General features: G+C 32.4%; 1 protein-coding gene across 1 annotated transcript in view; it reads left to right on the top strand.

Annotated features, from left to right (window-relative positions):
• The window catches only part of LOC110103989 (sucrose synthase 4), a 44259-nt gene that overhangs the window by 10467 nt on the left and 18781 nt on the right, over nucleotides 1-15011 (top strand). The window contains exons 9-11 of the mRNA XM_020832908.2: nucleotides 383-499; nucleotides 578-744; nucleotides 7463-7687. Coding sequence (XP_020688567.1) covers nucleotides 383-499; nucleotides 578-744; nucleotides 7463-7687 — 509 coding nt within the window. The remainder of the gene's footprint in view (nucleotides 1-382; nucleotides 500-577; nucleotides 745-7462; nucleotides 7688-15011) is intronic.

Raw genomic sequence — 15011 nt, 5'->3', positions numbered from 1 at the left:
GTACAAATGTACTTTTTTCCTTCCATGCTATTGTATGCACCAGTTATATGCTATATGTTATTAATGTTTGAAACATTAATAGAAGGGGAAAAAGCGGACAAGCAAACACCATTCAACAAATCGTGTTAGATATGTCAAATAAACTTTCTGCAATGTTAGTTTCAAAGCAATTGCAATGAGGTAGCTCTAGTTCCCGATGCTCTGATTTGCTTAAAACTTCTAGTTGCTCAAGCATTCTAGCATACGTAATCCTTTAATGCTCTTACTCCAGTTTGATTTTATATTTTTTACAGACAATTTTGACTGTCCTATCCTTTTTATCATTTGTACATGCCTCATAATTGTTGGACATTCTAACTGTTTTCCTTTCCCTGTTTATTAGGATTCAGCAAGTGAAATAGCGGCTGAATTACATGGCACTCCAGATCTGATCATTGGGAACTACAGCGATGGAAACCTTGTTGCATCCTTGCTGTCATATAAACTAGGAGTAACTCAGGTTTGCAATGGATAGATATTTTTGTTACATGCGCATTGTGAGTTCATATTTTGGTTACCTTCTTTATATGTCATGCAGTGCACCATTGCTCATGCGCTTGAAAAAACAAAATATCCAGATTCAGACATATATTGGAAAAGCTACGAGGAAAAGTACCATTTTTCATCTCAATTTACTGCTGATCTAATTGCTATGAACAATGCTGACTTTATTATCACTAGTACCTACCAAGAGATAGCTGGAAGGTAATCTCTTTCACTTTCTAAATATCCCCGGCCATTCTTTTCTATAGAGGGTTGAGGATGCTATGCTGCAGTTACCTAAGCTCATTAGGTTTTGACATCCTGAAATATGCTCCAGTTGGTTTTTGGTATTTACGAGTTTAAAAATTCTTCTCTGGTAAAATTTTTTTGACAATTTTTTGAATCTTTAAAGGTACTGTTTTGGCCTTTTTAGAGAACAAATGAAACTTATGTAAGATAAGCGAAGTAATCGATATTCATGTTAACTCTTCTTTAACTGTGTTTTTCTAGTTTTTATCTTTTCATTGATTTGAGTGTTCATTGAACTGGCTTCTCTTGAAATTCTTGATGGTAGCTCAGTAAACAAGAGAGTTGTGGATTTTGTTAACTCTCCTGGTCAGTTTTGTTATGTAATTCTTTGACTAAAGGAACACTGATACAGAACAAGACATGCATAAAAAAGTAATATTGGATTATTTCTTGAATATTTTATTATTTTAGAAATTTATCCTAGTTTTATTTATTAAAAATTTGGATTATCTTAACTTTAAATCTTTTATAGGATTTTTTGGAGTTATCTGGATTTGAATTCATGTTAGTTTGATTTTATCTTGTAAAATTATTTCTATAAATATGGGTTGAGTGGATGCTATTTGGATTATTTAACGAGGAATGAAATTTGAAAAAAATTCCCTTAGTTTTATTCTTTCTCCTATCACTCCCCCATAATATCTTTCTTCAAACTGAGAGTTCTTGGGATAGGATCCAGTAATAGCTCGTATTTTGATTTTGCCAATTTTTTTGGAGTCATTATAATTCTAAATCGTAATCTATCTTCATCATAGTATTTTGATCGTAGTATTTTACTTACATGAATTTTTTCATAATTTTTTGGCACATGTGAAAATCCTTAAGAAATTGGTGTCTTTCGGCACAAGTGAGGATTTCGGGACCATCATGTATCTGATTTGCAAAACGATTTCACATATATTTTTTAAATAAAATGATTTATTTTATGGGTATTTTTTATGTAATTTTTAAAGTCCTAAAATGATTTATTTGAATTCTATATTAAAAGAAATTAATTAAATAAATAATATAATAATAATATTATTATTTTAATAAAATATCTATGTCACTAAATGGCTTTTAAATCCTTTTTCCCCATTGAATTCGGCAACAAAGACGTTTTAGAGAGAAAATGAGAGAAATGTGAGGAGAGAAATTGAAAACCTAGATTTGGTGGCCGTTGCGCGATTTTTGTTAGTCGAGCTTGTTGGAAAAATTGCTCGTTTCGCTGTGAGGAACTTTTAGCCTATTTCTGATTTCAAAGATTTTGTGCTTTTATATTCTTCTGATTAAATTTGTTTTTTTGTTATCGAAAAATTTGAATAACTTTGCATTGATAAAACTTTAACTGCGTAACTTTTTGTATGCTATAAAGATCGAGATTATGAACGTTTTGAGTATTTATTTAAGATTTTTCAACATGTGCTTTTGAAAATACAAAGATTTTTGTCTACCTAGAAATTTATTTCGACTTCTAAAAATAGTAGTGTAGTACAAAAAAGTTTTAAAACATCGTTTTATACAATTATTGGTATTTTTGTAATTTTTTGAAAATTTGCATTTTTTGCCTAATAGGATTATTTATTGTCTACCATTATTATATTTTTGCATCTTATTAATTAAGCTCAATTATACATTATTTGCTGCAATGCATTGAAAATGAATGTTGATATGTGCTTGAGTAATAGATGGTCGCTATTACTGTTATAGTATTGTGATAATAATGTGTTTGTGTGAAACAAATAAATAAAGACTAGTTAACCCGTTGGTTGGAGACTTATTGACCTGTACATGATGGTGGGCCGTCGGACTTTCCTTTAAATACTGTTATTTGGTGTTATCATCTACTAATTCACGTGATTCACTGATTGGGAGTAGGCATCACAGATCCTATCTCTCTCTCTCTCTTCATATTTCTTTGTTATGTGAAAGTTACATTCTTGTTCTCCCAATCTCATGATCTTTATGTCTCTCCAAACACAAATGGCATGCATTTGGAACCTCTTTCGTATGGGTTTCTTTTTTCCACTTTTTTTGGTGTAGCTAATGGTCATGTGAATGTATGGGATAATTTTAAATGGCGTGGAAGTATGAGTTCTTCAACTCCAAGTTGGAGAGCACTTGGTTTGTAAAGACTGAAAAAGAAAGTAAAAAGAGTTGAAAAATTGTTGTAATTTTATTGTCATATGTTTAGAGTCTAAAAGTTTTAATTTGAGTAGATCTAAAACTGAATATATGGAGTATAATTTTAGTAATAATAGATCTAGTGGCGGGATTGTGACTTTGGGCGATCAAGTCATTAATGAGAGTACACATTTTAGATATTGTGGGTCTATTGTTCAGAGTGATTGTGAAAGAAATGGGGATATTATTAGTAGAATTTAAGTTGTATGATTGAAGTGGAGGAATGCATCGTGCTTGTTGTGTAATGTGTATAAAAGGCCCTCTCAAACTTAAGCGAAAATTCTATAAGATGATAGTGAGACCTGCAATGTTTTATAGTACAGAATGTTGGTTATTAAAAGAGAAGCATAATATTAAGTTAAGTGTTGTCGAGATGAGGATGCTTAGGTGGACAAGTGGCCTTACTCTTAAAGACAGAATACGAAATGAGCATATATGTGAAAATGTTGGAACAACTCCAGTGGAAGATAAGATTAGAGAGAGTAACCTTAGATGGTTTAGTCACATAAAATGATGGCCTTCCGATGACCTGGTTAGGAAAGTAGATGTATTTGATTTGACTTATGTTAAGAAAGGTCGAGGTAGACCTAAAAAGACTTGATTAAAAAATATCAGAAACGATCTTTCTTTATTAGATTTAGATGAGAATTTGACTCTTAACATGACACAATGGAGAAAAAAAAAAGATTTCATGTAGCCGACCCCCCACATAGTAGGATAATGGCTTGATGTAGCTGACCCCACATAGCCGATCTTTAGAGTTTAGATCTATCCAAATGAAAAATTATTGGACTCGTTACGAGTCTCTTTATATCATTTCCAATTTTCAGATTTTTTACATCTAAATCAAAATTTATAATAAATCTTATTTATTTTTTTCTTTTCTTGCACATTTTGATTCCATCACTAACTATTTTTACTATTAGGAGTTTTTTTTTTTGCTCTCTTAGCACATCCTTTGTAACATTCTTAACATCACTAGCTATTTTTCTCACATAACATTAGCTTTCTCATGCATAGAAAAAATATTAAGATCTAGAATCTTACTCTCAAAATTTTTTCTTTAATACTCTTTAAATGCCCTCATTTAATTTTAAAATAAATTTTTACTCTATTTTTTAATATTTTGCCCCTTCATCTTAAAATTCAAAACTAACAAGCGATGTTGGCACATAAACTTTCACTCGAAATTATTTTACAATCTTTGCAATCTAAATGATCTATCTTTCTTATAAGAAAATAATCAATCTAAGTTTCATTATATCCATTCTTATAAGTGATGAGATGCTCATCTATTTTTTTTTTAAATAAGTATTAGCTATTACAAAATCATTAGCTATAGCAAAATCTTATATGATCTTACCACAGTCATTAGTCGCTCTAAACTCATAGCCACTATGAATGCTTTTAAAATCATCTTCCTTTTTACAATATGTCCATTTAAATCTCTTTCAATAAAAACTCTTTCTTCAAAAGACATCTTTTGTTTTAGTTCTTCTTAAGTCATTATAAAATTTTAATTTTTAACACATACCAAACCTATTTGAGAATCATAAGCACTTATAATATTAATAATCTTAGCATCAACAATAACTTTAAAATTATAATTCTATATCAAATTCTATTAATTTTTACAACATTATCCTTCAAACTCTTATCTATAATCACACCTACATCATTCTAGTACGACTCATACTATAGTGACATAGTTTAAATCCTAAACTATCAATCTTCTTAGCATTCTCTCAAACCCATTTAGTTTCCTGAATGCATATAATCTTTATTTTCTTATGAATCATAATTTCTATTCATTTCATTAATGTCTGCAAGAGAACCTATATTTTAAATTTCTATCCTAATTATAATTTCATGGAGTAGCTTTTTTGCCCACATTCATCCATAATGCGGGAATCCTTGCCTATTTAATATTGCACCCAATTGCTAGTACAACGGTCTTTGCGGTTGTCGACTACCTAACGCAACCCTCCACTTTTCTCATCCAAGATTTGGAACCTGACAATGACAGTGTTAAAAAGAGAGTAAACAAAGATCAAAAAAATTATTGTAAGTCATATGTTTGTGCAAGAAGTGGCTCTATATATAGACTTGTCTAGGGATTTAATAAATGTAAATTAATCAGAACAAAACATAAAAAGCATGAAATATGAAAAATAGCCCCATGAGAGGTTGACGGCAATGGGGATCCAAGTGAGGTGATTTAATGGTTTCAAGGGTAGTAATTGAAGGGTTTGATTGCCTTAGTCCGTGTGCCATATCATTCAAAAGAAGAGGCTAGGACCATAGCTTAAACTGTGTGGAGAGGGGACCTAGGAGTTGCGGAGGTGGGACTTAGGAGCGTGTGGAGGGATCATTTTACAATTTGAAATTTTTGTAATGTTCGAGCAACTCATCCTCTTATTTTGGTTTGATTTTGATGTAGATAATGAAAGGAGGATGGTAATGGAAGAAGAAAAGGTAATAGAGAGGATAATTCAATAGTAAACTTCAAATGAAAAGAAGTCAACGCTCTTGGCTCTTACCAAAGAAACAAGAATGGTAAAAGCAATTCACCAAACAAAATAATTTGGCCACCAAGCCTCTTTCACTGGAGCGCACAATCTCAATTCAATAATGAAACATCAAAAAGCCCTTTCATTACATTAAGCTACAATATTTATAGTTCATACAACCGAAGAAAGAAAAAAATGTAAATGGAAAGGTAGTTGTGACCAGCTTTTGAAAGGGTGGCTTGGTTGTTTGGATCCTTTCATTAAGATTTTATTTTAAGTTTTATTTACTTAATTTTAGAAGTATTTTTTATTTTAAATCAAATAGATTTTTTAAGATTTGTCTAAATTTGATTGAAATTAGTTTTATTTTATTTTTAAATTATATTTCCTTTTAATATTAATTAAATGGATGCTGTTTGGATTGTTGAATTTTGACTGGAATTTGAAAAGATTTTTTTCTCTCTTATTCCCTCCACTCTATGCACACTTTATTTGCTAACATTTAAATTTGAAGCATAGTGAATGGGAAGATTGGGTGGGAAGGAGACAAACATGTTCGCTTGATTTGAGAAAAAAATTTGACAAGGAAAATGTGGATGAGTAGAGCATTTGTGAATAATTAAAGAATTAGACTTCACTTTTTCTGTATTTTTCTCTAAGAGTGGATTTTCCCTTATACTAGCAAAAATTCAAAGGAATATCATGCCTTTCTCATTTTACATGGTATTTGTTTAAGCTTCTTTCAGGTTGGTTTCATGCATAGGGGTGGACTCTCTTTTGTGGTTCTCTGAGAATATATTGTTATATGTACTGTGTTTAAAGAGATGAATCCTTTATTTTGATGGAGATGCTTACTGAAGGATTTGGTCCAGGAATTTTTTAGATTTATCATTGCCTTAAATAGTGTCTTTAGTGACTCATTTTAACAATGCTAGGGATGTTTGTGCCTTTGTAGGTAGTATCTGTTTGTAGACATTTGACACACCCCCTTTGAGTGTTGGAGAAGTTTTGAATCATTTGGGGATACCCTATGTCTTCTTTGATAACTCTTGTATTGTCTTGTTTTATAGGCTTTCGCTTTTGATGTTTTTTTTTTTTTGGAGTAGGACTCGGCTATTCGTTATTCCAAAGGATTCTTCTTTTGTTTGTTAGAAAGTGTTCCTTAGACATCCATTCCAAAGAATTCCTTGAATGATCATTTGGAATTGCTCCTCAAGTTTCCGCTTGGAACCTTTCATTAGGTGCTGGCTTGGAAGTGCTCTTCGTGTTTCAAATTAGAAGTGTTTCATGTTAGTTCATTCGGATTGTGCTCTACTGAATTATCTCGGACCTCTCGGTATTGTATGTTAATGAAAGCCTTTTTGGCATGTTTTAAGTGCTCTGGTCCCGGACACTAGTCTTAACTTGGTTGCCTCAACCACCTAAGAGATTCTGCTATGTATACAACTTCACCACGAGTTTGGCTCAAATTTTGGGTGGATTTTCTACTCTCTCTCAGCTTTACAAGGAAGAAAAAGAAAATTGAGAAATTGATTATCGTCAAGGGCCTATCAACTTGTTGGCATCAAAAGCAATCCTTTTTCTTCATCAAGTTGGTGTCACCCTTCATAATGATCAATTGCTCTAGTTAAGAAAATTATATGGAGTTAGAAAATTGCATACTATTTATTTGCTTAGGAATGTTAAATTGAACTGCTAAGTTGTTTACTTAGTGCGCTCTCTCCAATGCCTCATATCTCTACATTTATCTAATAAAATTAGGTATGTTTAAAACTTGGTCAAATGATAATGTGTTTGGTGACCCGACCTTTTTCCAGAACTCGAGTATTATTGGAGCACAAATTGTATTGATTCCTTGTAATTATTATTTTTTCCTTTTTTTTGTTAAGCTACTTGAAAATTTTACAGTTCTTGCGTTGTATATTTTGAGAGTAATGAATCACTTGGTTTTGTTACAGCAAGAATACAGTTGGCCAATACGAGAGTCACACTGCCTTTACTCTTCCTGGTTTATACCGGGTAGTCCATGGCATTGATGTTTTTGATCCCAAGTTTAATATAGTCTCTCCTGGAGCGGACAAGTCTATTTATTTCCCTCATTCAGAAATAGAAAAAAGGTTGACCTGTCTTCATGGTTCCATTGAAAGTCTTGTGTATGGCGTTGAGCAAACTGATGAGCATATGTGAGTTCTTAACACTGCTTGCATATATTTAACCTTTCTTGTTTGCACACTTAGTTTAGTCTAGTCTAACTATTGAACTCTTTTTATGGAAGTTTTGCATTTATCCAAAGACTGTTTGTTTTCTCTAGTTGTCTTACTGAGTTTCAATGATCCTCTTTTTGTTAAATATGAAATTAATCTGTTAGTTTTTGTCTTGTTTTTACTCGTTCGCTGCTCATAGCATTTATTGGTGTTCTGCATTACCCACATGCTTGTAAGTATTTTAGATATTTTTGCTTGAACCTACATCAATTCCTTCTGATCAATTTTCTAATGTGAGAAATTTGTAGCCATTTGTGATTAATTTGTTACTAGATACGAATTCATCCTTTCCAAATTCTGTTTACTAAAGGGAAAAAAACTGGTTTTAAAATGAGCTCCGATAACCTTTGACAGGGAAAGTCCACTCTGACTGCCTATTATTCTTCTTAATGCCTTTTTAATAGAAGAAATTGGTATTGAGCAGTAATAACTGTGCCCCTTTATTACTTATTCATTTTGTAAGCGCTCCCACTCAAATCTATCTTCAAATATCAACTCATCCTAGAAGTTCTTTTCATTTTATGCAATGTTTAACAATTCACATGAATTTCCAAAAATATCTTCTTGTGTATCCACTCTGTAATGATTTTATGCACCTACTAAATTTCCATATTCCTAAATCTCTTGAACCTTAATGATATATTTACTTTCAAGTTACTCTCTTGATCTTTGTTCATATTGGTGGGTTGTACAACCACTTTCCGCTCACACATGAACACCAAACTTGGACGCAGCCCCCTCTTTTTTATCCAATGATCTATCTCAGCCTCATACTCTGAGAAAATTTTAAAGGAAACTATTGAGGTATACTGTTTTATTACATTTTGTTGTTCTTTCTCATTATCTTATTGTGTTATTGATTACCGCATTGAAGAGCAGATAGAGATCACCTAGCCCTCCCGAGGAAAACAACATGAAGGGCAGTTTTTGTTTTCTTCGCCCCCAAAATTCAAAGTACGTTTATTGGAGAAATTTATAAGCAATATTGATACATTGATCTTGTTGCAATGTTCAAGGCCACAATGACCCATCAAAGCATCTTGGATGCCATTCTTTGTAGGGTGACACTAAGTACCATAACGCGCACCACCCTGAGGTGGGTTTACTCAAATATCCCATGAAAGCATTTACTCACTATAGGAATCTTGTTATCACCTTTTTGCCTATTTTTTTTCTTAATGCAAATATCATACTTCGTCTAAGACAAGATGAGAATAAGTCTCTTCACCGTTTGTTTCAACTTTCAATAAGGAAATTTTTGAGGTTCGGGACCTCTAGCGGACACAGTTTTCCTATCTAGCTATGCAAGCTGTGAAGTTTCATTGATCTTTGGACCAGTTGAATTTCATGAACAAGATCCTGGAGAATTCCATCCAGAATATCAATGCCAAGGCGCTCTCTTGTGGACCTCAACATTCTGAATCGACGAAGCTGACCTTGTAAGATAATTGTCACGATGAGAATCCAAGTAATGGCGTTTCTCTACTCCACCCCCAACTAAATACTACTGTAGAAGTCTAGAAGATGAGTGCATTGCTTGCTATAATGAAAGAAGTTTTATCGCTTTGTTCTCAAAAGCATTATTACTTGTGTACAAATTATCTCATGATAAAATAAACCCTAGATTTAGAACAAAAAAATAATACAAAGTGGGTTCACCCGACATTTAGCTGTCTGATTTTGACATTTTTGAGGATTAGTTAGTCTTCTTTGGATCGCCTTGTACTTGCACAAATTGAAACTTGCCTTGAATTGCATGGAAACTTTATCCTTGTACATCTCAATGACTTACCGATGTTAAAAATGAGCTAAGTGGTTGCTTAGACGCTTAGGTGAGGCAATGATAGGCCATAGTGATCGCCATTACCAAGGTTTGCCTACGCGAGTGCCTTGTCTTAGGTTGTCGAGATGTGAGGCTGGTGTTTTAATTTGATTTAAGGAATGGGTGATGATAATTTAATATAAGGTGATGTTAAATGAGAATCAAAGTATCAGATGTATGGATACGCACGCACAAATTGTGGATGCAAGAGGACATTTTACCATTTTATGGATCTTAGCCACCATTAAGAAAGCTATGAGAGGAATTTTGACACTAGATGACAAGATCGCTCCTGATAAACTTTTTGCTAATTAAATATAGGAAGAATAGGGCAAGGCTTATGCCTCTTGGTCCATTGTTCTTATTCTCTCTCTCCCATAGTTGTCTTCTTACTCTTATATTTTGTTCATGATCTATCTTACTCAAAAGTATATCTCCTATGTTTAAAATTTTACGTATGCAAAGCATTTAGATTGTAGATGTGAATGCTTTGTTAGGGAGTGTACAAGTTGTAGAAAAGTGGGGAATGACAAAAGCTTATGTGTTATATCATTCATCCGAGGGTTATTTATAAATATAACTCCTTGCATTACATTACATTACAAATTTATAAATTAGTAATCATAATCATTTAAAATCTTTCTCCATTATTTCATGTTAAAATTGTTAGCACCAACTACGGGTGCAAACGAGTCGAGTGGAGCTCGAGTCAGGGTGTGTTCGAGTCGAGCTCATCTGTCAAATACCGAGCTCGAGCTTGAACTCGAGTCGAGCTCAAATACTGAGCTCGAGCTCGACTCGTTCTACAGAAAACCAGTTCTAGCCGCTCCAAAAATTAATTCAGCTAGAGGAAGATGGAGAGAGAGAGAGGGTTTTGAGATGTGAGCAGTTTTTAGGATGTTAGCATCTATTACAATGGCTGTCATAGGAGAGAGAGAGAGGGTATTGAAATGTGAGCAGTTTTTTTGAGTGTTAGCTCATTAGCATTTATTACAATAGCCTATCAGCGGAGGGAGAGAGAGAGAGAGAGAGAATAATCGGCGAGATTTTGAAATTTATTATTATTAACTTTTATAAAAATATTTAAATTTAATAATTTTGAGACGGCTTGCGGGCTCGCGAGCCGAACTTCATCAAGCTCGAACTCGGGCTCATTTCTAGAGTTTGAGCTAGAGCTCGAGCTCGTGGCTCGATAAGCTCAACTCGCGAGCTCGAGCCCGTGAGAAAATAAAATATATCTCTAACTTTATTTTAAAATATAAATATATAATATAATATTTAATTTAGATTTAATAGGTATATAAAATTCTCTTTTATTTTTAATATTGAAAATATCATTATTTATTTTCAAAAGTTTAATATATTATTATTTTAATTTTAAAATATATTTATTCATATATAAGAGAGGGGAGGAGAGAAAGAAGAATCTATTTCATTAAAAATAAGCTATATATATTTTTATTTATTTAAAAATTTAAAAATAGTCTATTTTATTTATTTTGAATATTCTCTTTCAATTGAATCCGTATAGTCAAATATTAGACCGCTTCGAAAGGCAAACTAATATTCGTCTATGGATTTTAAAGAAAGAAAACGACGATTCATTCTTCTAATTAGGTACATGATAAAGAATATATGAATTATCCTAGAGGATAATCAATACATTCCCTATTTACCTATTTAGTCTAATGAATCGTTAATTTATTCCCACAATCAAGTATATAGACGACATTTAACTTGCTCGTGAAAGCAAGCCAGATATCTACCTATTTCTTGATTAAGGGAATGAATTTAAACAAAATTTAAATGAAATAGGGTTTTCTTTAAAATGTAGTTTTATTCTCTCACATGATTTATTTTATTTATGTTCAGAATATTTTCTTCCGATTAAATCCACATAGTCGAATATTATACCGTCCCAAGGGGCAGTCTAATATTCTTCTATTGGTTTGAAAGGAAGAGGGGTACAATTCATTCTGCTAATCAGGTGTAATATAAGGAATATTCAAATCATCCTGAAGGGATGATGAGTACATTCCCTAATTGACCCAATTAGATTAATGAATTGTAAACTTATTTCTACAATTAAACATAGAAGACATTTGATTTGTTTGTGAAAACAAATCAACTATCTATCTATTATTAATTGTAGAAATAACTCCTAAACACGAATAAGACTTAATCTACGCACACAGATCTTTTCCCTACCTCAGAAAAGAACTAAGGCAGGGTTTAGATTATTCTGGGATCTAGACTCCCTACAGGGGCCTGTAGTTAATTACATCTCCTAAGAGAATACTCTCGATTTAAATGAAGACTAAATAGTTTCCAAAATTATATATGTATCTTTAATTAAATATTTGGGCATAGTTAAATTTCCATTATCAGGCTTTAGATTATAGACTCTAATACTGAATTTAGAAGAATTAGAATTGATTAGAAAGATTGAATGTGCAGAGAAGAGTGTATGCAATATGGACTTACCACCTGCCTAGAGTGGGCTGTCAGCTAACAATCCTAATCACAACAATTCGCCGATGATGCAAGAGTTAAGATAGCTCTATCCTAGGAATCAAGGAATTACTAAAGAGTCTAAAACAAATGCAAAGGAATATGTTTACAAAAAAAATCAAAAATCTACTCGTATGCGAATGATGTATGAAACAGTTATATATGAAAGAGCTGATTTTATTAATATTGAATTTATCGGTTACATTCCAGAATTTGCAATAAAGTAAAGGTGGCCAGGTCCCATCGACAACAATCCTGGATTCTAAGCCTATAAGAAATTAGAATTAAATACAACTGCTTATGGTCTGGAGGCTCCGGGTCTTCTATGGAATTCCAAAAAGGAACATCCTCCTGATAGAGGATATTACTTTTTTGAGCCCCATTTGTATGTATATAAGCAGTTATTTTTAATTCTTTTGCAGACTCCAGACGCTGTACATACTCAATCTATATACAATAATTCTAGAAAAATAAAGCTTTACATTTTCATTTATGTCAGTACATCAAATCCTAAGAACATTCTACTGTTGCAGTAATAAAAAGGACAGAAAATAGAGCAGTTATATAATGATGCATGTTATGAGTGCGTTGTGTACAGTTATAAATGCAGGAAAGTAAAGACAGAAAAGTAAAGTACACGGCCCTTACTTTATTTACTCCGCGCTCTGGTGTACAGACAGAAAAGTAGATATGCATGCTTATGCAGTACAGAAAAGTAAGCAATCACACATAGGTGCCCTCTAGGTTATTATAGTTGTTTGAAGATCTCCAAATCCAAATGTGTTAGTGCCCTCCTGAAAGGAATCATGCACAACACATAAGAGATCTCTTTGTTATTTAAGTGTTTTAAGGGCCTTTAAAAGTCAAAATGCCCAAAGTCCTCCAAAAGGAATCAAAGTTTAGGCATAGAAGACCCGAATTCGTTTAATCTAAATCAATTATCAAATTTGATTGATTAAGATAAATCTTAATCAATCAAATTATCTAATTAATTTAAGTTAAAGGAATATAGAATTTAATTGAATAATTAATAGATTTTAATTAATTGAATTAAAAAATTATTAAGAATTGGAGGTTTATTGGATTATTATTGATTTGAGATTGACTTAGAGATTTGATTTTTAATTGTTGATTGAATACCACCTTTGTTTCACACCGAGGCCGTGAAGTTTATTTCACCTTCCTTGGGACTAAGCTAATAGCCTCGTAGGTCTGGGTTATCCAGTGCTACCCGGTATAATTAAGTAGCTTAATTTGGTTAAGAGTTAAAAGTTAATGAATTTTATTCAAAAGAAATTTGATTGCTGATTTTAGGAGTTGGTTAAGCATTTTTAGAGTTTTAGAGCAATTTTTGAATTTTTAGGAATTATTGGAATATTTTAATCATTTAATTAAGGGGTTGAAAGTTGACTTTTTAATTAAAGGTGTTTTCTGTAAAGTTAGCATTTTATTAAAATATTAGACCTTAAGACGATCAGTTAGAAGGTGAGTACACTGAAATTGGATTTTTCTGGATTTAGTTATGAAGGTTTGAAGTTTTGAACTGGTTTTGACCTATAGTTGACCATTTTGTTGACTTTTCAGATTTAATGATTTTCTGGAATTTTTACATTTTTAATAAATATTAGGCCTTATTATGAGTTGAATGCAACTTAGTTTGATTGATTTGGATTTTTATTAAATTAGTTATGGATTTTCAAAGTTTTGGGTATTTAATGAATTATTGAAAATTATTTAATTAAGGCCCTTTTTATGATTTTATTCCAAATGGATCCCAAACTTCTTGAAATCAGCTCCAAAGGTCAGGATTAACCTAAGGAGAGATTCCCAAGTGTTTGAGAATTTATTGGAATTTTTTTTAATAATAATTAATTAATTAATTCAATTAAATATTGAATTTTACTTAAAATTAAATTAAACTTTAATCTGCTGTCCAATCAATTTGGTTTTAATTTTCATTGGTTAAGGGTTGAATTCTGGTCAATTGGAGGTATTGTTTGTATTTTTTTAGATTTAAATTTGATTTATTACATTTTTTTAGCAGTTTTAATGGCTTAATTAAAGGTTAGTTATAGATTTAATAAAATCAGTGAGATTTGAATTTTTGTTTTGGTTTTACATGATTGTATGTTTGATCTTAGACTGGTTAGAATTGATTAAGATTGATTTTAGAATTTTAGGAGTTTTATTAGACTTATTTAAGTTTTGTTAAAATAAAAAGAAATGATCCTTGATCTACTAGTTGTTTTGAAATTGATTAATGTCAAATCAGTGTGGAGAAAAATTGGTTCAGTATTTTATTTTTAATGATTTTTCAAAGTTTTATATACTAAATCTAATTAAAACAAAACCATAATCTCAGATTTACACGTGGCGGCGGGCAGTGGGTCCACGCAAACGGCGGCGGTCAAAGCGGGCCCGCTCACTTTAATGAGTCAGCAAAGCTTAATAGCCCTCGGATCAATCGCGGCTTGATCCAACGACTATGATCGAAGCCGTGGTCGATCCCGATCTAAAATGATTGGACGATCAATGCCAGTCCCGCGTTTTGAAACGGACGGACCAGATTGAAACTGGAAAACCGGTTCATTCTCATGTTTCGCACGGACCGAGCCGAGCGAAACGAACTGTTAAATCTTGGCTGTTGGAATCAAACTGATCGAAACAACGGCCCTGATTTCGTCTTCCCCGTCCAGACACCGTAAACCCTAAACCTAATTTTTTATTTAAACTTCTCAAAAAGTGGATTAAATGGCATGAGGAATGAGTTCCAGGCGACAGTCACTGAGAAAAAGAGTGGGGAATGGTTTTCATGCTTTCAAACATCCTATATGAATGCCTATTTAGAAACCTAGATAAGAATCTAGGGTTTAGGATTTACCACTGTATAATGGATGGATTGGGTTGTTT

Source organism: Dendrobium catenatum, unplaced genomic scaffold (genome assembly GCF_001605985.2).
Source record: "Dendrobium catenatum unplaced genomic scaffold, ASM160598v2 fragScaff_scaffold_142, whole genome shotgun sequence".
Classification (NCBI taxonomy): Eukaryota; Viridiplantae; Streptophyta; class Magnoliopsida; order Asparagales; family Orchidaceae; genus Dendrobium; species Dendrobium catenatum.
The sequence above is the reverse complement of the archived record's forward strand: the minus strand, read 5'-3'. Positions and strand labels throughout refer to the sequence as shown.